This window comes from Rhynchophorus ferrugineus, unplaced genomic scaffold (genome assembly GCF_030347505.1).
Source record: "Rhynchophorus ferrugineus isolate W39M unplaced genomic scaffold, kcgeb_rfMv2 rfM7, whole genome shotgun sequence".
Lineage (NCBI taxonomy): Eukaryota > Metazoa > Arthropoda > Insecta > Coleoptera > Curculionidae > Rhynchophorus > Rhynchophorus ferrugineus.
The window spans coordinates 1106465-1131605 of record NW_027472586.1 but is presented as its reverse complement, the minus strand read 5'-3'; the positions used below and the strand labels follow the sequence as shown (position 1 = coordinate 1131605).

The window sequence follows — 25141 nt, the reverse complement described above, 5'->3', positions numbered from 1 at the left end:
GGCGTTATTTTATTTTCAGTTTTGAGGCCAATATTATTGGAAGATTACAGATATGAAGAATCGCCAGAAACTCTCGTAAATTTGTTGAAATCCATGCAACTTTCCGGTGTATGCGCGACCAGAATTCATATAATGGTCGGTCTCATACATGTGCTTATGTTGGAAAGCGGTTTTGTATCTCCTTCATACGTCGGGCCACGTGCTTGCTACTGCTTCAACAATCCCAGAGTACTAAGCCTGACCAAGGATGACATGTCTTGGCTTCAGCCGAACAGAAACAGACAGTTTATCTTGAAGTATATCCTGCAAGACAAGGAAGAGTATGAGGTGAAATTGGTGATTGTACACTTTTGTGAGGACCTAATAGTGAACTGTATAGTCAAGGGCCTGGATGAGGACCCTTTAACCCTTCTTCTAGACCCACTGAGGTATTTTATTTCATCCAACACTAATTTATCCACCATAAAGTTCCAACAATTGAAGCATTTATCCAGAGTGTTCAAAGATGCTATTGCCTTCCCTGTCAAATGTAAGATACTAAATAGGTCAGGGGAGTTTATACCCTCTTTTGGGCATTTGCCGAATGAAATTTTATGGCTAATCGTCAAAATGTTGCACCGCCGTGACAAGCGTAACTTAATGTTAACTAGCTCCAAGTATTATCGTTTGCTTAGTTAGGTTGTCAAGTATATCAATATCTATCTCATTGAGCATGCTTGTGTTTTGTTTTTCCATTAATGTGATTTGTTTTGAATGCATGGCTGTCTCTTCTCCAAGCTTTCTTGATTATTATCTATTATTATTTTAAACATCTTTATGAGATAATATATGAACAAATAGTATGTTTTAAGTGTAGGTTTAGTATCTTTAAGTGTTGTGAATCATTGCTACAAAATTAAGTCACTCTGATCTGATCTAATGATTATTGTGATTCAAAGAGTTGATTGTTTATTAATATGTTTATAATGTAGAAAGTAAGTGTAAAGCATTTTCTGTGTAAAAGCCTGAGACAGTCGAAATATACCATTTGTATTAGTTGCGCTTAGTTTTATTTATTTATTTGTACCTATGTGTGGATAGCTGCTATGTTTGGGTTTTGCAGATTCGACGAGTGCCGAGGACTTGGTACCGGTACCGGAAGCTACGTCAACGGGTACCACGGGAAAAATTCTCGATACGAGCAAAACCAACGGGGATCTGGGTAAGTTTCATCATAGTACTTCTATCGGAGTTCGTCAAAATTGAATTTGATTTTTTCGTTCATCTCGAAAAACCCGAACTGTAGTTGGTCGGGTCACAGTTCCTAGTTTCTCGTCTGAAATCCTAACTGACATGTTTAATCCCATTTAGTCGATACCCGTCGAAATGATCACATATTTTTTCATTCGATTGTCATTTGTTTAGGAGTCGTATAAAATTGCATTGGCCGATAAAGGTTGCTGTGAACCTTATTCTTTTCAAAACTAGATTTGCAAAATGGTTTGATTATATATTAGGTTGTACTGAATCATTCCAATGTTCCCTATTTAAAAAATATTTATAAAAGTAAAACAAATACTTCCCGGCGATAAGCGTAATTATCTAAAATCAATAAATAGCCGATGAAAAAATGTCCAAAAATTGGATATATCAAATCGTCAGTACCATCCCTAGAAATGTTTCTGTACGAAAAGTATCAACATTTTCTCGATATATCTTAACTATTTCCTTAGCTGATGCTTCAGTAATATTTATTAATATCCATTTTCTTTCAGTCAGTCGTCTGAAATTCCCAAAATATGTTCGATGTAACGATTTGATAGTCTCCTCATCCTCTTCCATACGTCAAATTGGTGAATGGAACCGAAAAATGAATTCGCGCGTTACTAGATTTGTTTAAGTCGTCGTAAAAACGCCACATTCAAAAATAAACAAGCGAAAATTTCCCGGCATGGCAACAAAGATAACTGTCATCGGGGGGTATAAATAAATGAGATATTAATTCCGTCCGGTCGGTCTTGGACGTGGTGGAGCTCACCGTATCTTGGATCCGAGACGGAGCAAAGAGGCGAAATAGAGAGGAGACGGCGTCGTCAGCGCCAGATCGCGCTCGCCGCATCGTCCGCTTGCCTCGTCAGCCAGTCGCCCTTTCGAAACCATCCGAATATAACCTAAAAATATCCAGACCCGCGTCCGCTGCCGTCCTCCCTGCATATTTTTAGGTTATATATAAAAAATACTTACGAGCAATTCTTCCGAACGTTGTCGAATTTTGTTTTACTTTATTTTGTCGGTGTGTTAGTGTCCGTCTGCGTGTTTCTGCGTCGAGGAGCTCCTGGTGGTATTTATAAAGACGAGCGGTGCCGCGGTGTCGCCTCCATCTAAAACAGTTTGGATGTTGACACACAGTCACAGCGATGGGGAATTTCCTATTTATAACCAAGGTGAGGTCACTCTTGATTGCAGTATTGCGATTCGGACGGTTCTTTTTCGATTGCGCCTGGAATGCCGTGCAAGATGATCTCGGACCGATGACACTTGTCATTGTTAGTTGCATACACATACACGATTCGTTACGAACTCCGTCACCCAAATAACAAACGAGTATTTTCGTCAAGTCGGCCGTGTTTTTTAAAAAATCTCTCCCTGTGTCACTAAGTTGACGTCAATACCTTATTTTCTAATCCCCTATGTTATCAGTTACCTATATTGCGACATAATTTATAAATGCACAAATAGGACAGGCTGTTTTATGGTAGTAAGATATAAATTTTTATTTTAATCTCGATTATAAGTCATACATAGTTTTATTGATAAGATAGCGGCGGCTGATGCTCATAAATGGGATTGTTAGATTATTTGTTGCGGGCGTCCGTCGCGGACAGGTGTCGAGCAGGAAAAATAATTAATCGCGGTGGTGTTTTTACTGTGCGGCCGGTGTCTCTTCCGGGACCAGTCCGTTCCCGGAATGTTCCGCCGACTATCCAGGAGTCAGAGGAAACTGAACCGGACTTTTTCTCAAGAGACCATAGCGGAGGAGGATGAGGACGAAGGAGGTTTCAGGAGCGGTGAGCAAAACGGTTGATGATATTCCCCGTGGTAGTTAAGAGGTTTCAACGTTTGTTATTCGGATCGAATCTGTTTTTGGAGCGGGTTCGAGTTCGAGACGTTTTGAGATTTAATAATTGTCGTCTCGTTTGCGGTAAGGATTTGTTCTCGGTCCGTTACGTGATGTAGGAACGACGGTGTTCGTAGATTAGATATTATGAGCGCAGATAATGAACAATGTCATCGATTATTTTTAAATTAATCATTTGTTTGTTTTGCTTATTCGACTGGAAAATGAGCGGCTTTGATATGTGATTTGGTTTTTAGGTATTTTTCAGCTAGTTTATTTCATATAGATAAGACAAAAACGGAAATGAATCTTTGAGATGTTCTCCTTTCCTTGCTATGGTTTATCAGGTGAGGATCTTTTGAGTCATGCCAGAAGTCTTCTTTGCCAAATAAATGGCCATTCTGTATTAAGCTCTTCAATCAGTTTATTCCATTGTTGACTTTAGCCTTTCATATTCCACCAAACGACGAAATTTTAGGAGTTTTTTAATAAAGGATCTCCTTCATATACCACCAGGTACATAGGAAAAATTTCTTCGTAGATATGATGGGTTGCCTAGAATGTGCCTACAAATTTTTTATGTTCGAAATTCTCCTCAAAAATGTATTTTTTATCACAGTTTTTCACAAAGAGTCATTTTTTACTGGGTAATCGGTTAATAAGACACATGTTCATGCATTGACCTGGGTTATGTTCCGTGAACATATGCAAAACCCGTCTTCCAAACTTTTAAATTTTCCCATCTGTTGTAAATGCTGGTAAATAGTTAATGGGGTTTCTAGTAGAACTGTAAGTCTTAATCAACAGTGTGTGCATTTCTATAACTTCAATTCTTTGCGTATGTTACTCAATATTTTTGGCCTTTTCTGCAACATTACATCGTTCGGTTTGTTTAATTGATGTTTTTAAACATGTACAGCAACAGTTTCATTCAATTTTAGTATCTCGTGACATGCTATACCTTGCTGATCCCATCATATACACTATAAGACTTTGTGGTCATGAATATTCCGCTGCAGGAATAATCCATGACTCGAGCTTGATATTGTCTTATTAGATCCTTTTTTCATCATCAGTCACAATACACCACAGAAAACCATCACCAACATCAGAAGTTCATAAAAGTGTTAACGGCAATAGATTTCTTTAAATTAGACAATAAATTATCTGTACAGACATGGATAACTCAAAATACTTGATGCGTCGAGAAATAAATCAAAATCGTCAATTTTAAGTTAGGTTAGGTTGTTTGGCAGTTGTTTACATTTATACCTGGAATTTTCAACAAAATGTATCACTGATAAAAATATATGCCAGCATATAATATTAATTTTTTACTATTTTAAACCGTTTTTACGCCAATCAGATTGCAGGAGATCGTATGCTTCATTAATATCATGAAATTAATACAAAATTATTTAATTCATTGCAATATAAGTATATTTTTGCCAGTGCGTTATTACGAGCCTTTATGATATAGATAATTCTTTTGCAGGTACGTCCTCTGAAACGAAAAATAATCTTGATGGTAAGTACTCAAAAATATATAATCATATACAAACAACACCCATGTCCGTCGAGTCTGTTATTTGTTTAATTGAGGTTTAACGTAATATTTGCATGTCCTGCATCGGTTTATAGCATAAACACGATCCGATATTTGACATTGATACCGTTTGTTTATACGGTGTTTTTTTCTCTGTATTACTATCGCCGGTGCTTCTGAACTATTCTCGCACCAATAGTTTCGCGCGGACCTTGGGATTCCGACGTGCTCCACATTTACACCACCAGGTGTAAAGTTCAAATTGTTACTTAAAAATAAACGTTCACTTTTAGCGCATTAATGTCATCGGTTCTTCGGCGATGGCCCGATTGATATTTTTGGTTTTTTCCTTTGTCTTGCTTATGTATTATGTTTAAGAGTCGCTAGATGACGATCGGTTATGTTTCGAATCCAAAAAATATGCCAAATTAAGTTTCTGTGGTGAATTGCATAATTAACACGAACAATAACAAATATTTCGCATTGTATTTTAAGCTATTTCGGATATTTTGTTTCTCTTCAAGAATTCTAAAGCAATTTTGCTTTTTTTACCGCAAAATATATATTTTGATCGTTTTATCTTTGTCTGAGAGATTTCTTTTTCCGTACATATAGTCGTGAAAATTTGTTATTTTTGCCACTTTGAAGTTTTTTAGTGTCATTTCGGTTTCAATAATTGCGATGTAACTTACAGGGATTATAAAAATTTTTGCGCTGAATCGAAAAGTAGTATAATATTTTTTATGTAACCTCTGGTTTCTAAGTTCTAACGAGAAAAATGTATTTAAAAAAAATTAATGTTTCTGTTTGTGTCATTTAACTTAAAAACTATTAATTATGGAGCAATTTAACGCGGATTTTCGTTTGATTTACTCCAAAATACATATATTTTAATAGTTTTATCCTAATCTGAGAGATGAAAAATTTCCTCAATTTTTCCATATATATAGTCGTGAAAATTTGCGATTTTTTGCCATTTTCAAGTTTTTTGTTGTAATTTCCATTTAAATAATCGCAGGTTTATGAAAATTGCAGAGATTATAAAGAATTTTATGCTGAATCGAACGAACCAGCCCATTCATTCTCTAATTTCTGTTTTTGTTTCTAAATCATTAGCATCTTCTCTACCCGTTTTAATTATTTACAAACATTTAATGTATCATCAATCCTTAACCTTGAAATCAAACTCACTGTCTGTATGATTTCTTCCAGAGTAACATGATCTATTTTTATACAGGGGAAGAAAAGTGTGTAGTATCATCAGTATAAGAAGATTGAAAGGAGTCATTAAGACTGCGAAGTATTTCGAGGAGGGTTGAGGGTCCTCTACATCTGCCGGGATTTTTTAGCGTCTTTTTTTTTGGTCTGTTAGCATCTTTTTTTGGCTTGCGCCAACTGTTCGTCACTTCGCACCTCGCGTGTCCCCCTTCTTCCCTCGCGTGTTTCAATTCGCTGGACGCGTTATTTTAGGTTTTCCCTCAGGACGTAGGACTTAAGTCACTTAAAAATAACCGTCTTCACTCCGGAGCGATAAATCCATCCCGTCCCGGCCACTGACAGGCCTTCAGCCGTCGATCGCGGGATTCGGGGGGGAGCTCGCGCTAAGCATCCCTCGGGAATGCACTATTATCCCTATGGTAACGAGCAAGGCACGATACCGTTCCCTTCTTCGGCGGGCGGACACGTGCATAATCTGGATGTATGTGTTTGACGTTCTAGTGGATGCCGACGGAACAGAAAATAAAAAAAATAAAGGACCCAAGAACGGAAAAAAGTTTTGGTTCTGTTTAGGTAGGGGTCTTTGTTTCGACGAGGGCCAGTTGAGGGGCGAGAGGGTGGGTGGGTGAGTTATGCGAGAGTAGGGTAGGGTACAGGATCGGACTGAAGCTGGTTTTGGTAAAAGTATAAAATAACAGGTCAGTTGAGTTAACAATAAGTCAATAAGTCCCCGGCCTACCATAGTAAAACACATTTTTTTGGCAAAATTTTTTTTTATTCAACATAATTCCCTTCAAGGGTGATACTCTGATTATAGCGACCCGTCAACTTTTCGATACCATTTTTGTAGTACGATTTGTCCTTTGCTTCAAAATAGGCCACAGTTTCGTCGATCACCTCTTCATTCGACGAAAATTTCTTCCCAGCGGGCATTCTTTTGAAATCTGAGTACAGGAAATAGTCGCTCGGGGCCAGATCTGGAGAATACGGTGTACGAGGAAGCAATTCGAAGACAAATTCATGGATTTTTGACACGGTGCATTGTCTTGGTGAAGCAGCACTTTCTTTTTCTTTAAATGCGGCCGCTTTTAGGCGATTTCGTCCTTCAAACCGGACCTTCGCTGTTGATGGTCATTCCTTTTTCAAGGCAGTCAATGAAAATTATTCGATGCGCGACACCCACTTTGCACAGAGCTTTCTCATACTCAAATATTCGTGAATGATATGATGTACACGTTCAGTTGATATCTTTAGAGTGTCTGCTATTTCATTGATTTTCAATGTAGGGTCATTCAAAATCATTATGCGGATTTTTTTAATGTTTTCGTCAATAGCAAGCTCATTTGGGCATCCACCAAGACCCATTCTTTCTCTGATTTAATCTACTACTATTTTAAACTCCGTTATATTGAATCAACGAAAATAGAGCGTCGCGGTCTATTTCCCTTTTGTAAATCGACCCATTATTAGTAAGAGTTCGCTTGCTGGAGACATTTGCTGATGGAATGACTAAAAATTGTCTTGCTTTGAAAAGAACATTGATCTTATACTAAATAATATTAAAAATGTAGAAAAATACTTCGAACTATTTACAGGTTCGGCAACCTTTATATCACCAAATTCCACTCATCGATGGAACAAGTTGGGATTGGCATTGATGGACGAACATCTCACGTTTTATTTTGAACTATTTCAAGGACCTTATACTGTATTATATTATAATTGAGGTTTCCTCATTAAAATGTCATAACTGCCCCTTCGAAATCCACCGGAATGTAATAAACGAGTTGTAAAAGACGGACAAACCATTTAATGTAGTCGAACTTGGTCCTAAACGGATTTTGTGCCACGACTAATCAAACTGCAATTAGAAGCAGACGGGTTTAAGGCCGGGAAATTGTGGGTAGTTCCGCGTAGGTCACAGGTACGCTGATGTCGCATATTCGGAATTTCCAACTGAATTGCACTTTATATAGAATAATTATATTATCAGAGATTCTTAAGCTACAAGATCTTCTCCGAGCTTCAGTTACGTTTTCTTTCGGACATTCATATCGTACGTGGTCTAGGTCACATCGCACATTAATTATTCCGTAAACTCAAACAAATTTTGCACAAAATCTTCATGATAACTCACTACAAGTGTACCAGCCTGTCGTGAAAGAGTACTAGCATCACCGTTGGCATATTTGTTTCAAATTATAAATCTCGAATACTATACAAATAATTAATTTATACCTAAAAGGGTAATAACTAATAAACTGAGGCATAGACTAACAATTTCATCCAAAACATATGTGTATATTTATACACAGCCTGACGTAACTGAAAATATATTTTAAATGACTCCAAACCGGTAACAAAATACAATCGGTTTTCTTCTGTTTTTTTTTACATCGTCGTTTTGCTTAAGTCTTAATGATTAATTTGCCGTGCCGGGCCTGTCTTGATGAAGGCAGATCGGAGCGATGTTGTCGGACGTCACGAAAGTTCCATCTATTTAGGATTTTGTCTTGTTTATAATGAAACATGAAGGTAACGGTTTCATTACCGGTTGTAATGTGATTTAAAAAATATATTTAGACCATTTCAAGCTCGTAAAATATTTCTAATAATAGGTATTTTATTGCTCTTTCATATTTTAAAGGTCGGAATTCTGTTGGTGTATTGTCTCAGGTAATGCGACTGGTTTTATTTCATATCCTGCTTTTATAGGTTGTATTTTCGGTTTTATTCGCTAGTTTTCTGGTATATAAGTATAGGGATTATATTCTATCTTTAAGCTATTAAGTTAGAATTACTTAAAATGTATAGTTTTAGTTCTTTCTTTATTACCTAATAGTTTCATTATGTGTTTTTTTATTAATTTTTGTCTAAACTCGGTTATTCATCTAATATTTTTTACTAGTATTTAAGAATGATACCATATTATATCATTTTGAATAGTTTTCTGCTTTAACATTATTTTGGATCATCCTAAAATTGAATGGGAGCTAATATAATCAACTAATTAATAATTATTGAAGTAGAATAATATAAAGACTGCCTGATATAACCTAGCAATCACGAATTAAGAAACGAATTGAAAATTAGGGCAACAGCTGATAATAACAAAAACAGTTGATAATTAGAAAAACAGTTGATACCAATAATTACTAAGTAGAGATACGTACACAGAGGTATAATTGACTGTTATGAAAGTAATAGAGAGTAGGAGAAATACTTGATAGAAATAGGACATAGTTAGTAATCAATAATCGCAGATAATAATTAGTAATTACATAAACAGTTAGTGATCAATGAAACAGTCAGTATTAAGATGAAGAATGAAGTAATTCGATCAGAATAATCGAGAAAATTATTGATAATTAAGAATGCAGTCGATATAAAGAGTGATCGTTGATAATCCAGAAAACAAATTGTTAATAAAATGTTTGATAATCGTATAATAGTTTAATTAGTACATGAGAAGTTGCGTAAAGGGAATAATTGATAACAAGACAACGTTGATAATTACAAAAATAATTGTTAGAAAGGGGGACCGTTCATGATCAAGAAAACAGATGATAGTTAATAAAGTAATTGTTAGTTAGTTGAATAGGTAACTATCATGAAAATTAATAATAGAGAAAAATCAAGAAAATAAGAATAGTTGATAATAGAGCAACTGTTAGTAATTAAGAAAATAATTGGAAAATATTTTTTTTATATAAAATATATATAGTCTCCTTTTACCAACTATGTGTTTATCTGGACTGGACCTACAGTTTGAGATGGGCTCCGAACCATGGTCCTCAGCACTAAACCTGACAACCAACTTTAGAAATCATCCCAGAAGACATCCGGTCTTACCCAGCCTGGTTACTGGCGTGACTTATTCGAAGGATTCGAACCTGCGTCTATCGCAATAGTAGGAGGACCGTCCTATCGCCTTTACCACTGCGTCTCCAAGCCAGCTAATTGGTAATTTGAAAGGGAATTACAGAAACAATTTACAATAATAAACATGTTTATAGTTAAAAAGACAGTTGATAGCATATGCATATTTTATAATCAAGAAAATAGTTTTCATTCAAGATATCCAGATAACATAAATAATTATAAAAAAGTGAGGAAGTTGTTAAAAAAAATGTTTTTCCAATTAAATATTAGAAACAATCGAATAAACTGTTGGTCGTGTAAAATTTGGTTCGAATCCCCATGGCTTACATTAGCTCGGACAAATTGATAGCGTTCAGGCGCCAAGGCCGGTTAATATCGGAAGAATCTCCTTCTGGAGAGGCGACGACGACGACGACAACGATGAAGAATGACCCCGTCGCCGAGTCTTTCGACTCTGTCGCGCCTCACCACGTGGCAACGTCGCCCTCGGCTCTGAAACGGGTATAACGAACGTGCAGCGGCAGCGGCAGCGGTTCAACTCGACGCCACTCCATCCGCTCTCAGTCTCTGTCCGCGTTCGTGCTGTTTGCTTGGTATGGCCGGTCGTTCCCGTCGCACAGCCACCATGCCTTTTAAACTCACCACCACATAGCGTCGATAGTCCGCTAGCGCACCACCTGTCTCTCTCTCTATCGGGAACTCGCAGGTGTCCGGTGTCGGTATACGACGGGTAGCATGTCGGTGCATTTCAGTGGTGTATTCGTGGTACCAGTCGATAGGCCCCAACCCGCAACGATCATGCACGAGAAGATGTTGCAGCAGCAGCAACCGCAACAGCAGCACAAGACGAAGAGCGTGGCCATAGTGGCGCCAACGCGCAGCAATAGCTTGGACTATTTGAATTTCGAGGAGAAACGCCAGCTGATCGCTTCCAGCCTGAGCCTGTCCGATTTCCTCAGTGTGGGCAAGGAGGCGAAGGAAATCAAAGAGATCAAGGAGGCGGGAGTGGCCACTGTTATTGTCGGTGAGTCGGACGGAGGGTGTGTGTGTATACGTGTGCGTCTAAGACGCGATAGGACCTTGAGACTGATACTTCCTCGTCGGAGTTGTTCTCTCGAGACTGTTTGGATACGTTCAAATGACACGCGATACGACAACCTTTTTTTACTTATCGTGTGTTTTCTTGGAATCGTCGAATTTTTTTTAGAATCAATGATTTAAAACGCCGCTATCAGACCCGTGTATTTTCTAGTTTCTGTTCAATGTTTGTTTATGTTTACCTGTTTACACGGGTGCATTTATTCCCAAAGCATGGCATCGCATTTGAGCGGAGTACTTCGAGTATTTGAGTAGTTCTTAATTTCTTATAATTATTTCGTAAATTTATAGTTTTATTGTAATAATTATTTATCGTTATCATTGTTGATATTTTTATCGTTATTTAATGGGGCAAGATCTTGCAATACAGCAAGTGGGATAGGACTTTCCAAATACTTATTCAGGGATTTTTCGACCTATCGACACTTGAAAATCCGTATTTCGACGTTTTTCGATTCACAATTCGTTCAGGTTTCCATTTATTTCATTCCGAATCACATGTAGCGTATTTAAAACGTTTGAAAGAACGTGTAATCATCATGTTTACATTATTATTCAGGAAAGTAATGGTCTGGATTCGTTTTTCTCCCATTCTGACAAAATTTCGAAAACAAAATCGTGAAGACCCGCGACTTTCGTATTGGTTAAAAGCGAAATCGAGTTATTTTTAAAAATATGAACAGCTGGGTTTTAATAATGAGAAATTAGTGAGAGAATAATTTCAAGCCATGTTTTATTATTGTTTTTTTTTCTATCTAAATATTTATTTTCGTTTTATCAAGTTTTAATAGTGGGTTTGAAATAAATTGGTTCGGAACAAATCATCTCATTTTATGGGTATAGTTTTCCTATAAATCAAAATTGTCTCTAATATAATGTGATAAGATTGTAAGGCTTTTCTTAGGTTTTTATTACCTTTCACAGGTAATTTTTTTTAATTCCAGTGCTTCCTTGAGCAGTATTTTGCTTTTGGTTGTCGTTTTTTTTCCACTGGAATGTGGGGTGTTGGTAACATAAACAGTGAACGAATATCATGTGATTTCATTGTTTTTTTTTAAATTGTCTAGTATACATTCTAGTAGGTCTTCCTATGTGAATACCATGGATCCATACTTAATCCTGAAACATAATAATTTAGTGGTGTCGGTTTTCTCTTATCTTAGAGCCCTTTAAAATTATTTTTGGCAGGCTTGGTGGTACAGTGGTCAAGACTATTGATGAGGTAGTTCAAATCCTCAGCAACAGACAAGACCTTTTTACAGGAATTCTAGTTTTTTTTGAACTCTGTATTTCTGATACTTATGATGGTGTAAAGTTCAAAAGTATTTCCGGATGTTAAGCTTGATTCATTGCAATATTACGTCAATTTGATTTTATCAGTTCTTCATCATACCGTTGTCTTTATATGAATGAAAAACAACACTAATAACGCTTCTCTTTGTTCATGCTTATCTTTCTATATTATATCTAGAGGTTCATTTGGTTTCGACTATTATATAATTACGTTTTGTTTTAAACGGTAAAATAATTTAAAAACAACCACACATCGCTTCTTACGTCATTTCTTTTCTATCGTTACGACGGGAAATATCCCAGTCCCAGACAGTGTTACAGTCATAGAGGAAGCCAGTTCGATTTAATCCAATAACTATCTTTATCAGACCGTCCGGACAAATGGCTTCGATCCATTTCATTCGTTCAGTTATTTGATTTTCCTTTTTTGATTTATGTAACTACCAGGAGGAAATGAGCGAGAACATTAGCATATCGACGTTGTTAACTGGTTTCAGAAAAAAGGTTTTAAGGCTTTCGTAAAATATGTATATAAAAAGACGCGGAAACTTTTAAAATGTCCATAAAATTTTGATGTATAAAATACCAGGGGTTGTGCCATAAGGTTAAATATGGCACTGCTGATATTTTTTGTGTTTCTCGACTTAAAAGTTGGCATAGGTTATACAACATTGTTGGGTTTTTTCACTACAGATGTTATTCAATGTTAACTTTCGTATATTTTATTAGGTGAAGAGCAATAATGTTAACTTTACGATTTTAATTGGAAGAAAAAGTTGTCTAATTTCATCTTGTTTTAGTGGTAGCCATGTTTTGATTGAATAAATTAGTTGAAAGTCCTTTGCGTGTTTTAAAACGTTATTATTATTTACAAGTCACTCTAGATAATCAACCTAATTACCATACTCGCTGTATTCTCTATATGTTGCCCCATTCGACTGCCCTTTATGTATAAATAAAATTTATGTAAAATATTGAAAATCATGTAAACTTTATTAAATATATATATATATATATATATATATATATATATATATATATACATATATATATATAACACTCTTTTATTAAAAAGCAACATTGTATAAAACAATCAAGTCAAACCCTGGCATACTTTTCGAGTTTTGTGGATATAACCATACGGATAAGCAAAATATTTTTGATGATTCTGATTCTGAAAAGAAATGAGTGATAACAAGCTCTTAACTCGTAGTTTATGATGTTACCCTAGACACATGTAGGTCATCTCAACTGAGCAGGATATTTTAACAAATTTACTCGGTATCGAAACGATTTTGCAATATCTAATGACAATACACGTGCGTCAACTTCAAAGGAATTTTTGGCGATGTTAAATCGCACTTGGAATGACTTTTGGCGTCGATTCAAGGCTGTCGACGAAACATTCACGGATTCATCAGAACATGCCGGTAGCCAAGGAAGAGTTGATGAAATAGTATGTTCCAGGCATAATTGCGTTAAAAAATTGCCAGAAAAAACTGTAATCTTCAGAGATAATCGTTTACCGTCGAGATAAAACACGAATACACCGTATTCGCCAGATTTAACGCCTAGCAATTACTTTTCCATCTCTAAATGATAAAATACGACCAAATATTTACTTATAGTGTAACCATCGTAATTCCTACTGGTATCTGAAGAATTCATTTATTTCTGTCTCTTGAGCAGAAAGAAAAAAGTCGAAAAACTATTTCTAGATGGTTGGCAAACAGGACTGTCTGTGTAAAGTGAAACGACTATTTTTTTTTTTCATTTCTAACTCCCAAACCTTGCACAAAAAAGGGAAAAGTCTCACGGCGTCCAGGTAAAAATACTACTTTCACCGAAGAATGCTACGGCGCCCTATTTTGTGATGAAACTTTCCTCGACAATAGGCATGATGACTATAATAAAGACCCACGAAAATATCGACCTATAATAATAGTATAGGAGGGACATATTTTCAGAAATATTTATTTTTAATATACAAATGTGGTTATTATGATTTTGGTAGAAATACAAGCAGAAAATCTAAAAATACATCATAATAAGCGGCTCTATGGAATGAAAAATTATATCCAGTGTTGCACCAAATCACCTTTTAATATTTGGGTAAATAAAATGCACAAATTATAATTTTGGGCTTTATTTTAACAGCAGTCTTAATTACCTATTAAAAGTACATACAGCTGCAATACTTTACCAAATTTGTGTTTAAATATAATTTAATATATGAAATTCTTCTATGCTTAGTTTCTTTTACTTATAACATCAAACTCTTTGATGTACAAGAAACCAGATGTTTGATATTAGCTTTGTAATTTAATCATGATGGTAACTTGTTGAAGACTTGTAGTTAGTTAATACTTTTCTTTGTATTTTGAAAATATATGGTCGTTCAGTAGAATTAGAAGCCCGTTTTCTTCTGTGGGGTTGGCATTCAGTTTTTGTGAACGAATGAGACAGAACAAATGAGACCTAACCTCACATTTTATCTTGATATCATGTGTTATTTATCTCTATATTACCTTTATGAGACACTTTGGATATAATTAAAGGTAGTTAAAATAGTAAATACGTATATCAGAGTAGTTTTTTTCACACCAATAAAGAGTTGATGTGATGGGATAACACAATTTAATACTAAATTCTAAAAATCGGCATTAATTGGGTAAAACTATGCGAATTCTACATGGATTTCCAGCCTTGATACCATTATAATATAATAATTTCCTTCGTTTTTATCATTGCTGAACGAATCAGATGTGTACGAGGTCGCCAGGGGATTGTTATGGTAATGTTGAACGCGAATCTGTTTGGATTGTTTCTTTGAATATTATCAGATTTTTTTGTTTTTAATGAGGTCGCCGGTCCCAGGGTCAGTCTAAGTAGGCTTCGCATTCTGGGTTGAAAAGGTTATGTCGTGTTGAAACAGTCGGTCAGTCGCGGAGAAATGTAGTGTTAATTTATAATTATATCTTGTTTGTAAACTGTTGATTTGATTATTGATAAGCTAATAAATGATGATGTTGAATGTATCCAAACAGTCACGGTGCGGTCTATCTCAACACACAACCTGAAGGTTTTCTCTGTTTATCTTTGTATTGACACGGACACTTCCTTTGCAGAGGGCCACGAAAACAATAGAAACACGAAGGGCCGTAAACTGCGTAATAGAAAAGGTAAACGTACGTACGTTTGGATGCGTTTTGTGCTAACAACCCTCAGGTAGAAGTTTCATCGTCCATTATGCACTAACCCGGCCTCAACTTCGTGAGCCCTCTCGGTTCGTAGGTGCGTCGGCCATTATGTACTTCATTTCGTCGCGTCCCGGGTTTTCAGTGTTGGTTTCGCTTTACTCCTCACTTATTTTGAGCTTTTTAACTACTTAACCCATTTAATTACGTGATTTAACAATTAATTCGATAACATTTAAATCGTCTCAAACGCCATGCGGTGTTTACCGGTCTATTGCCCAAGGTTAACGCCGCTTGACGCCAGTCGGACCTAATATCGATCTGGTTTTGCCATCTTCATTTTTTTGTCCGCCTCTATAAATTTTATGATGTGTAATTATCGTACAGATAAGGTTAATCTTAACAGTATTATAATTAGCGAAATATTAAGCTGTTGTGCGTTATAAAATAAGCATTTGATTATTTATATTACTGATAAGAAGATATAAGTATGCATTGTATTCAACTACCGTAATATTAAGAAGAATTTGTTTCAAATTTACAGGTGAATAAAGCTGAGAAATACGTAATTAAGATTTACGTAATATATTTTCTGAACTCAAAATTAAATATACTTGTATATTTTTTAATTAAGTCTTGCAAAATCTTTGTTTAATATATTAATTAAGAGTTGGTGATTCTGTTTCTGCAGCCAACGTTAACTACAAGCAGTCTACTACTGAATAAGTTGAATTGAGTTTTTGATATTGTCTGTTATTATCATAATCAAGCTTGTACAAATTAGGTATCCAATTTTTTTGTCATTAGATCTAAAATTGCCAATGATCGATTAATTTTAAGCGTAGTTAGTAGAGGAATTAAAGTGGTTTACTGAATGTATGAAGATTCTTCCGAAAATAAAAGATAAATTGACTTTATGTGCTTAACATTTACTACAACATGTGTTTATTAATGAGTTTCTGAGCACAGTATTATTCATATTATTTTTAGAGTTTGATAGTCATTGAGAATTGTTCTACTTATTAATAATTTCAGTTTCTGAATATATATAAATAAATTCCAGTTAAAACAGACAGGTTAATACTATTAAATTGTCAATGGGTTTATTTTTTGAACATCTAAAGTAGCTTGAGTTGATTTCTCAGTGATTATTTTTTGATTAGTATGATTAAAAGATCAAATATATATTTATCTTACAATACATTATCTTCTGGCCGTATGTATATTATTATATATCGGCTTCGCACGGGTGCAATGCTGTTACTAAATTAAATACACTACAGAAAAAATATGAACGTTGTATATAAAAACATAGCGGCCCGCTCCGACTTTGCACGGGCATAAAATATATATGCCTATGTCACTCAATGAAAACATGATTAAAATCGATCCAGTATTTTTGGTTCATTCATTACTGCCCTTGGCCTGCACGCTTTAAATTTGGAGTAAAACAATTCCTCTTCCCCTATACTTACTATGAAGATTTCCTGCTATCTTTGGAATATCTAAATTCATACAATTTTTATTACATTATACATTTTTAAACGCAAATTTTAAATTTGTATCATCTCCGAAAATATTTGTTTAATTTACATGCTGTAAGGAACCATATTGATCTATATTAATTGCACACTGTATTTAAGGTACTTAATTCGATAAGGATTAATGCCGTATTGCTTAAAATAGCTTCGTAAATAAGCCATTTTCTCACGTAAAAAGTAAACAATAAAAATGGTTAATGTGGTTAATGTGGATCCCTAAAAGATAAACATATACCATCGCGGACTTTTTTGTAGACCTTTTTATGGTGTACAATACTGTAGTACATTAATTTGATCTAACTCGTAGGGTTAGGCAGCGTTTTTGCTAATTGCTAAATAAGCCTAAAAAAATAGGTTAATTTACGACATCACGTTAGAAACCTCTAAAATTAGCAATGTTGCCTTAGTATATTATACATGTATCATACATATAAACCTTCCTCTTGAATCACTCTATCTATTGAAAAAAACCGCATCAAAATCCGTTGCGTAGTTTTAAAGATTTAAGCGCACATAGGGATATAGGGACAGAAAAGGCGACTTTGTTTTATACTATGTAGTGATTAGATACAGAAGAGCATAATTTAATTTCCATGCTGATGTGTAACACATGCAAAACCGAGTTATTTATAGTAAATTGGATTGTAGCCGTACTATTTAGGCCATGAAAACTAAAACTAGGCTATTGTATCCGGTAATCTACCGGTATTAGTTCTCAGTCCTCTCTCGCAAAGTGCCAACTTTTTCCGCCGTCACCTCCGTTGCACTGTGAAAACGCCTTTTAATTATATCACGGTCGGTTTGTTAAAAATGTTTTTTAATAAAGTTAATAAGTAGAGGCAGTAGGCTGTGTTTTCAGAGCGTATCGGATTGTCTGTTCTTGTCGTTGAGAATGTCGGCGATAGTGAACATGATGCTGCAATTACCTTCACATATTCCTTGAGAAAATATGAAGAATTATTGTTATAGGAGAAAGTATTGGATTTTTAGTAATTTTTTCTCGATTTACGTAAATTTTTTAAAGAGGTATATAGTTTGCTTTTTTTAAGTTTAAGATTATTTATATGGGCTCTATGAATTGAGGTAAAACGAAATGAAACAGTGGTGTTTACATTATGTGACCGTTATTTATTGACAATATAAAACTGTAGAAAATACAAGGGATAAATGGTATTGGCTGTTGGGGGTTTACCTGTTGACTAGGCTTGGGCAGTCGATGGTGGCACCTCTGAATTGAACGCTGATCAGTGACTGAATCATCGAAAATACCCTTCAATAACATCCCAGATAAACGTCTCGGGGTTGCCAGATAATCGTTATCATTTCATAGTAGTTGCTAGAGCCCAGCCGGCGTTCAACATCAGGGATTATATTTCTGGGTATTTTGTAGACAGTTATTTCACGATGTAAAATTCGACATGCCTCAAGGTCGCTACATAAGCACAATCGCCAGTTGACAACTGAGTTGTAGGCATTGTTGAAATCATGTTTCCAATATTCACTAATACATACTAAAATTGAATGCATGTCAAACCTACAGAAAAATGTTATGATGGTCATTTTAAGATATGGATGTTTAGGGTATAATGATGTGGCTCGGTGAATGGAGGTAAATCGAAATGAAACAGTGGTGTTTACATGATGTGACCGTTATTTATTGACAATATAAAAAATGAGAAAAATACAAAGATAAAAAGGATGGCAGCGGAGTTACCTGTTGACGAGGCTTGGGCAGTCGATGGTGGCACGTCTTAACCGAACGAGGGTTGAGCACTGAATGACCGAAATACCCTTCAATAATATCCCAGATAAACGTCTCGGGGTTGCCGCCAGCTATTCGTTGTCGGGTTCCAGTTGGCACCCCGCCCGTGTTCAACATCTGGGATTATATTTCTGGGTATTTTGTAGACCGTTATTCCACGATGTAAAATTCGACATGCCTCAATTCGCTACAGATGCAAATGTATTTGGCAGGACTACCAAAGCTTTAATTGTACATAGTCGTCTTACACTTTTAGCTGGCTTACGGAATAAAAAAAGTGTAACGTATCTGGTCAATTTTGGGCTTTTAACGTTTCAGCTTTGCTCTGCTAGCAGCGGCCTTGAAAATAATGTGCTGAATTTATGCTTACATTCATTTATATTGCATATATGGTTTTATGTTTTGTAGTAAAATTATAGATCAGTAAAGAAGCATTTTGGAACTCTATTTTTCAAAACTTTTTATTAATGTAATAAGGTAAAAAGAAGAATATTTCGATGGACAAATAGAAAAATTATATTGACTGTATTTATGTTATCTTGGCGACTAATAAGGTCTTTTTTTGATTGACTTTTTCTATTTTCTAAGACTCTCGGTGTTTGCTCAAGTCTTTTTTATGTTAAAACTTTTTTCATTCAAGTTTTAAGGAAACAATAAAATATTCCTTATTAACCATAAATAAAATTGTGATTGTATTCAAAAAGTGCGCGATGGTTAAATAGTTGTTAAAAATTGATTGTGAAAATACGGACAAGCATTTAGTGTTAGTTTAATTTTACATAACTCAAAAAGAAACTGTTATTTTGAAGTTAATAAATTACATCAATGATCTATTTATTTTCCTTTTCCAGTAAAGAGTTGGAAAAGAAATATGTACATCTGTGTCTTGTGGCACGGTTAAAAACAAAAAGCACATGTTGAAATTAAATTAGAAATAAATCACTCACTTGTATTATACTAGCGACTCGCCCCGGCTTCGCACGGGTGCAATGCTGATACTAAATTAAATACACTACAGAAAAAATATGAACGTTGTATATAAAAACATAGCGGCCCGCTCCGACTTTGCACGGGCATAAAATATATATGCCTATGTCACTCAATGAAAACATGATTAAAATCGATCCAGTATTTTTGGTTCATTCATTACTGCCCTTGGCCTGCACGCATTAAATTTGGAGTCAAACAATTCCTCTTGCCCTATACTTACTATGAAGATTTCCTGCTATCTTTGGAATATCTAAATTCATACAATTTTTATTACATTACACATTTTTAAACGCAAATTTTAAATTTGCAATATCTCCGAAAATATTTGTTTAATTTACATGCTGTAAGGAACCATATTGATCTATATTAATTGCACACTGTATTTAAGGTACTTAATTCGATAAGGATTAATGCCGTATTGCTTAAAATAGCTTCGTAAATAAGCCATTTTCTCACGTAAAAAGTAAACAATAAAAATGGTTAATGTGGGTTATCCCTAAAAGATAAACATATACCATCGCGGACTTTTTTGTAGACCTTTTTATGGTGTACAATACTGTAGTACATTAATTTGATCCAACTCGTAGGGTTAGGCAGCGTTTTTGCTAATTGCTAAATAAGTCTAAAAAATAGGTTAATTTACGACATCACGTTAGAAACCTCTAAAATTAGCAATGTTGCCTTTATATATGTAGTGATTATATCATTGTTACTTTCGGAATATTATTACATATATTTGTATCATTATTCCCTTCCTTTTTTCACACTGTCACAACTATCGACTAGTTGGACTGTTTCTACTGTTTTCAATCGATAGTTCCCAAACCTAGTTTTGTTCCTTGTTAAGTAAATAAATAGATTTGTCATAAAATAGTTGTATTTCAATAAAGTGGTCTTTCGAGTTTCTGAATGTGATAGCCCTTCACAGTATACATATTAAAACTTTTCGTGTGTGTATTGTAAAGCATTCAGGGAACGCTATGAATAATTCCTGACCAGTCTCACCGTCAACTTCAGATCCCTAGACTCGAAGTGCAATACGTTGAGACCAACGGCTTAACAAAATAAACCGATTCCGTTTTATATTCAGCTCGATCAGATGCAATGGTTACCGCGAAAGCATGTCGAAGTGGCTGAAACAAAACAAAAAAACGAGCGAAACGCAGGACGGGTTTCCCACGGACTTGCGGTTACAGTATCACTTCTTCCGTTCTGCCATACGAAAAATTGATAAAACAATTGCGAGTGGATGTGGGAACGCGAGGCTGTGGAAATCGTTGTGAAATATGACCATTGTCGGGTGTGATGGTGAAACGCGAATGGTGCGAAAAACTCGGAAACCGAGATGTCGTTATAGCGGATAGAAATACGAGAGTTGTTGGTTAATAACAAATGGGTTGAAAAGTCCCGGACGTAACAAAGAAAACGCGTGTTTTTTTGTTCAAAATTGACCTACCTGAACCACAGAATCATTCCAGCGCCACTCTATTATTTCAATACCACCTTTTTGCCTTAAAATAAGTCGCTCTCCACTCAGATGATGATCGTTTTGATTCCGGAGTGAAGTGATTGATCCATGTTACATCCATTGTCACATATCGACGCAAAAATTCAGTTTTGTTATGTCTAATCAGGACCAAACACTGCTCAGAATCATCAACACGTTCTTGTTTTTGATATCTTCGTAATTTTTGATCCATTGTTTTGAAAATAATAAAGGTAATGTCATTCTTGCCACAATAATTCACAACCTTATGAGTATATTATGAAATTTTAACTGCTTTCTTTTGAAGGTTAATACTATAGCGACCTTGAGGGATGTCGAATTTTACATAGTGGAATAACGGTCTACAAAATACCCAGAAATATAATACCAGATGTTGAACACGGGCGGGGTGCTAGCAGCGCCAACTAGAACCCGATAACGAATAGCTGGTAACCCCGAGACGTTTATCTGGGATGTTATTGAAGGGTATTTACATTCATTCAGTACTCGACCATCGTTTGGTTTAGACGTTCCACCATCGACTGCCCAAGCCTCGTCTCCAGGTAACACCGCTGCCACCCGTTTTATCTATTTTGTATTTTCCACATTTTTATATTACATCAATAAATAACGGTCACATAATGTAAACACCACTTTTTCATTTCGTTTTACCTCCACTCACCGAGCCATCTAATTTACCCTAAAATACTAACTGAAAAAGCGATGTATGCAATAAAACTATCTATATATATGTTAAGTCCGATAGAATTCTGATAGAAGATACCGTGCTTACGAGGGACCTGTTGCTTTTTTGCAACTTTTATTTCTTTTTGCTCATTGTAATTTCCGTTTAAATAATCATAAAAGAATGAAAAGATTGCAGGAATTATAAAAAAATTACGGTGAATCGACTAGTGGTGTAATAATTGTTTTACAATACCTGATTTCGAAGTTATACAGAGAAAAGTGTATTTCGAAAAAAAGTGTGGATACTGTTTGTGTCACTCATCTTAAAAATTATAAATTTCTAAAGCAGTTTAAAGTGGATTTTCGTTTCTATAACTCTAATATGTATATATTTATAGACAATTTTATCTGTATCTGAGAGATGAACCTTTTAGATACTTTTCCTTCAATGTAATATATTCGTGAAAATTTGCGTTTTTTTACTATTTTCAAGTTTTTGCTGTCATTTCCGCACAAAAAATCACAGGTTAATGAAAATTACATGACTTATATAGAATTTTACACTGAATCGAATGGTGGTACATTGATTTTTGTACAATTTTTGGTTTTAAAGTTATACAATAATAAATGCATTATCTAAAAATGAGTGTATTTTTCTTTTTCTCACATATTTTTTAAAAACTATAAATTCTAGAGCAATTTAACGTTCCTTTTCGTTTCTGTCATCCCAAAATACATATATTTTGTCAATTTTTCCATTTATATAGTCGTGAATATTTGTTTTTTTGCCATTTTCGAATTTTTTGCTGTCATTCATATTCAAGTAATCACAGGATAATAAAAATTACGGGGTTTATAGAGAATTTTACGCTGAATCAGGTGGTGGTTTATTGATTTTTATACAATTACTGGTTTTTAAGTTATAGGGTGAAAAGGACACTTTCAAGCAATAAGGGGATTTCTCTTTTTGGCGCTTATTTTAAAAACCATAAATGCAATTTACCACAGATTTTCATTTTGACGGCTTAATATACATATAACCCTGAATAGTCACGAAGTTTAGAGTAGTCAGGTACGAAAGTATGAACTTTCTTCACATAAAGAACGTTAAATGTTTTATTTCTTTCTGTTTGTGGTGTGGTGATGACAGCAGCCGGTGAAAAACCATTTAAACTAAGCGAAAATAATTGCTCCACGACAAAAACACATTCCCCGAGTGAAAGAAACATTGAAATGAAAATATAGATCTTAAACCGATATTTTAAAACGAAATATCATTACATAGTATAAAACAAAGTCGCCTTTTCTGTCCCTATATCCCTATGTGCGCTTAAATCTTTAAAACTACGCAACGGATTTTGATGCGGTTTTTTTCAATAGATAGAGTGATTCAAGAGGAAGGTTTATATGTATAATACATGCATAATATACTAAGGCAACATTGCTAATTTTAGAGGTTTCTAACGTGATGTCGTAAATTAACCTATTTTTTTAGGCTTATTTAGCAATTAGCAAAAACGCTGCCTAACCCTCGAGTTAGATCAAATTAATGTACTACAGTATTGTACACCATAAAAAGGTCTACAAAAAAGTCCGTGATGGTATATGTTTATCTTTTAGGGATAACCCACATTAACCATTTTTATTGTTTACTTTTTACGTGAGAAAATGGCTTATTTACGAAGCTATTTTAATCAATACGGCATTAATCCTTATCGAATTAAGTACCTTAAATACAGTGTGCAATTAATATAGATCAATATGGTTCCTTACAGCATGTAAATTAAACAAATATTTTCGGAGATATTACAAATTTAAAATTTGCGTTTAAAAATGTGTAATGTAATAAAAATTGTATGAATTTAGATATTCCAAGGATAGCAGGAAATCTTCATAGTAAGTATAGGGGAAGAGGAATTGTTTTACTCCAAATTTAATGCGTGCAGGCCAAGGGCAGTAATGAATGAACCAAAAATACTGGATCGATTTTAATCATGTTTTCATTGAGTGACATAGGCATATATATTTTATGCCCGTGCAAAGTCGGAGCGGGCCGCTATGTTTTTATATACAACGTTCATATTTTTTCTGTAATGTATTTAATTTAGTATCAGCATTGCACCCGTGCGAAGCCGGGGCGGGTCGCTAGTTAAATATAAACAGTCTTTTTATATGAATCATTCGAACGAAATGTGCATTTCATTAACCACAGTTCCCAGTTCACTCTCGACAATTTTTTCAGCCCCCATTAGCGATCATTACGCTTGAAGTGTATGACGTAGTACCCAAAGACGATGGCTCGTTGATACATCAAGGCTGCCTTGCGCGTGGCACAAGGCAAACCACTACGAATCGAAAATTTCCAACTAGCCATCTCGAATTCCGATCATTTCTCTCCACTCACACACACACACACATGCAAGCGCAAGAACACGCGGGCGTGCGCACGCATATATTGTCGCCGAGCTCACCGACCATCCGACACAACTAATAAACGATAAACAATGAATATATTCATAAACGGAATATGCGTAGGCCCCGGACATTTTTCTAGGCCCTCTAGATATGAATAAAAGATTGTTGTCGCGACGTCTGTTCGCTTGAGACGTTGGTCAGTGATAGATTACGTAAAAGTTGAAATTTTCTCAGAACCGTACGACGTTCTGGGTTTTAAACTCGATATTTTCAGGGGAGCGTACGTCGGTTGTACTTTTAGTTTAATTTTGGATCCTCTATAAATATTGTTTCGTTGATTAAAACATCAGCAATGTTGTTTCCGTTATTCCTATGTATTTCGTTATGGTTTTAAACTATATGTATGTTCAAGAGAAGTTCTAAACATTTCAATAGAAGCCTGAAACTCAAATGAATAAAAAATATCCTTTAAAAATCAACAAACTTTGAATGCTTTTTTTGATTTTTAACTCAATGTTTTACTGAGTAAATTTGAACAGATTTTACTTTTATTGACATATAAATATTACGACTAATAAAGTCTTCTAAGATAGTTTAAAAATTTTTGAGTTCTCGGAATAAACTCAGAAACTTAAGGGAAGTGAAATATTCTTTATAAAGTTAACATAACCTCAGGTACCCATTTGAGTTGGAAAGAAATTACCGAAATAATTTACAAAGAATATAGGGTATCTTCTATTTATTTATTTGTTATAAATATATATTATTAAATAAGTTTAGAAATCCAATCGAAAAACATATAAAATCAAATTATGATTGAAATAGTAGCTCAGAAACTCAAACAATTTTATTCTTTAAAGAGCATGTTATATTCTATTGAATAATAATAAAGTTTGAGCTTCTTTTAGTCCTTGAACTTTGCGATAATA

The 25141-nt window shown here is 34.9% G+C and overlaps 1 protein-coding gene across 38 annotated transcripts in view; it reads left to right on the top strand.

Annotated features, from left to right (window-relative positions):
• Positions 1–25141, top strand: part of LOC143200095 (phosphatase and actin regulator 2) — an 82767-nt gene that overhangs the window by 706 nt on the left and 56920 nt on the right. For 7 of the 38 annotated variants that reach the window (XM_076410383.1, XM_076410385.1, XM_076410388.1 and 4 more), the window contains exons 2-5: positions 20–529; positions 1103–1201; positions 4593–4625; positions 15263–15322. In XM_076410383.1, the coding sequence (XP_076266498.1) occupies positions 20–529; positions 1103–1201; positions 4593–4625; positions 15263–15322 (702 nt within the window). Of the gene's footprint in view, positions 1–19; positions 530–1102; positions 1202–2062; positions 2424–2748; positions 3182–4592; positions 4626–10199; positions 10768–15262; positions 15323–25141 lie in introns of those variants that run through there. The other 31 variants (XM_076410412.1, XM_076410397.1, XM_076410400.1 and 28 more) reach the window with 24 other exon arrangements.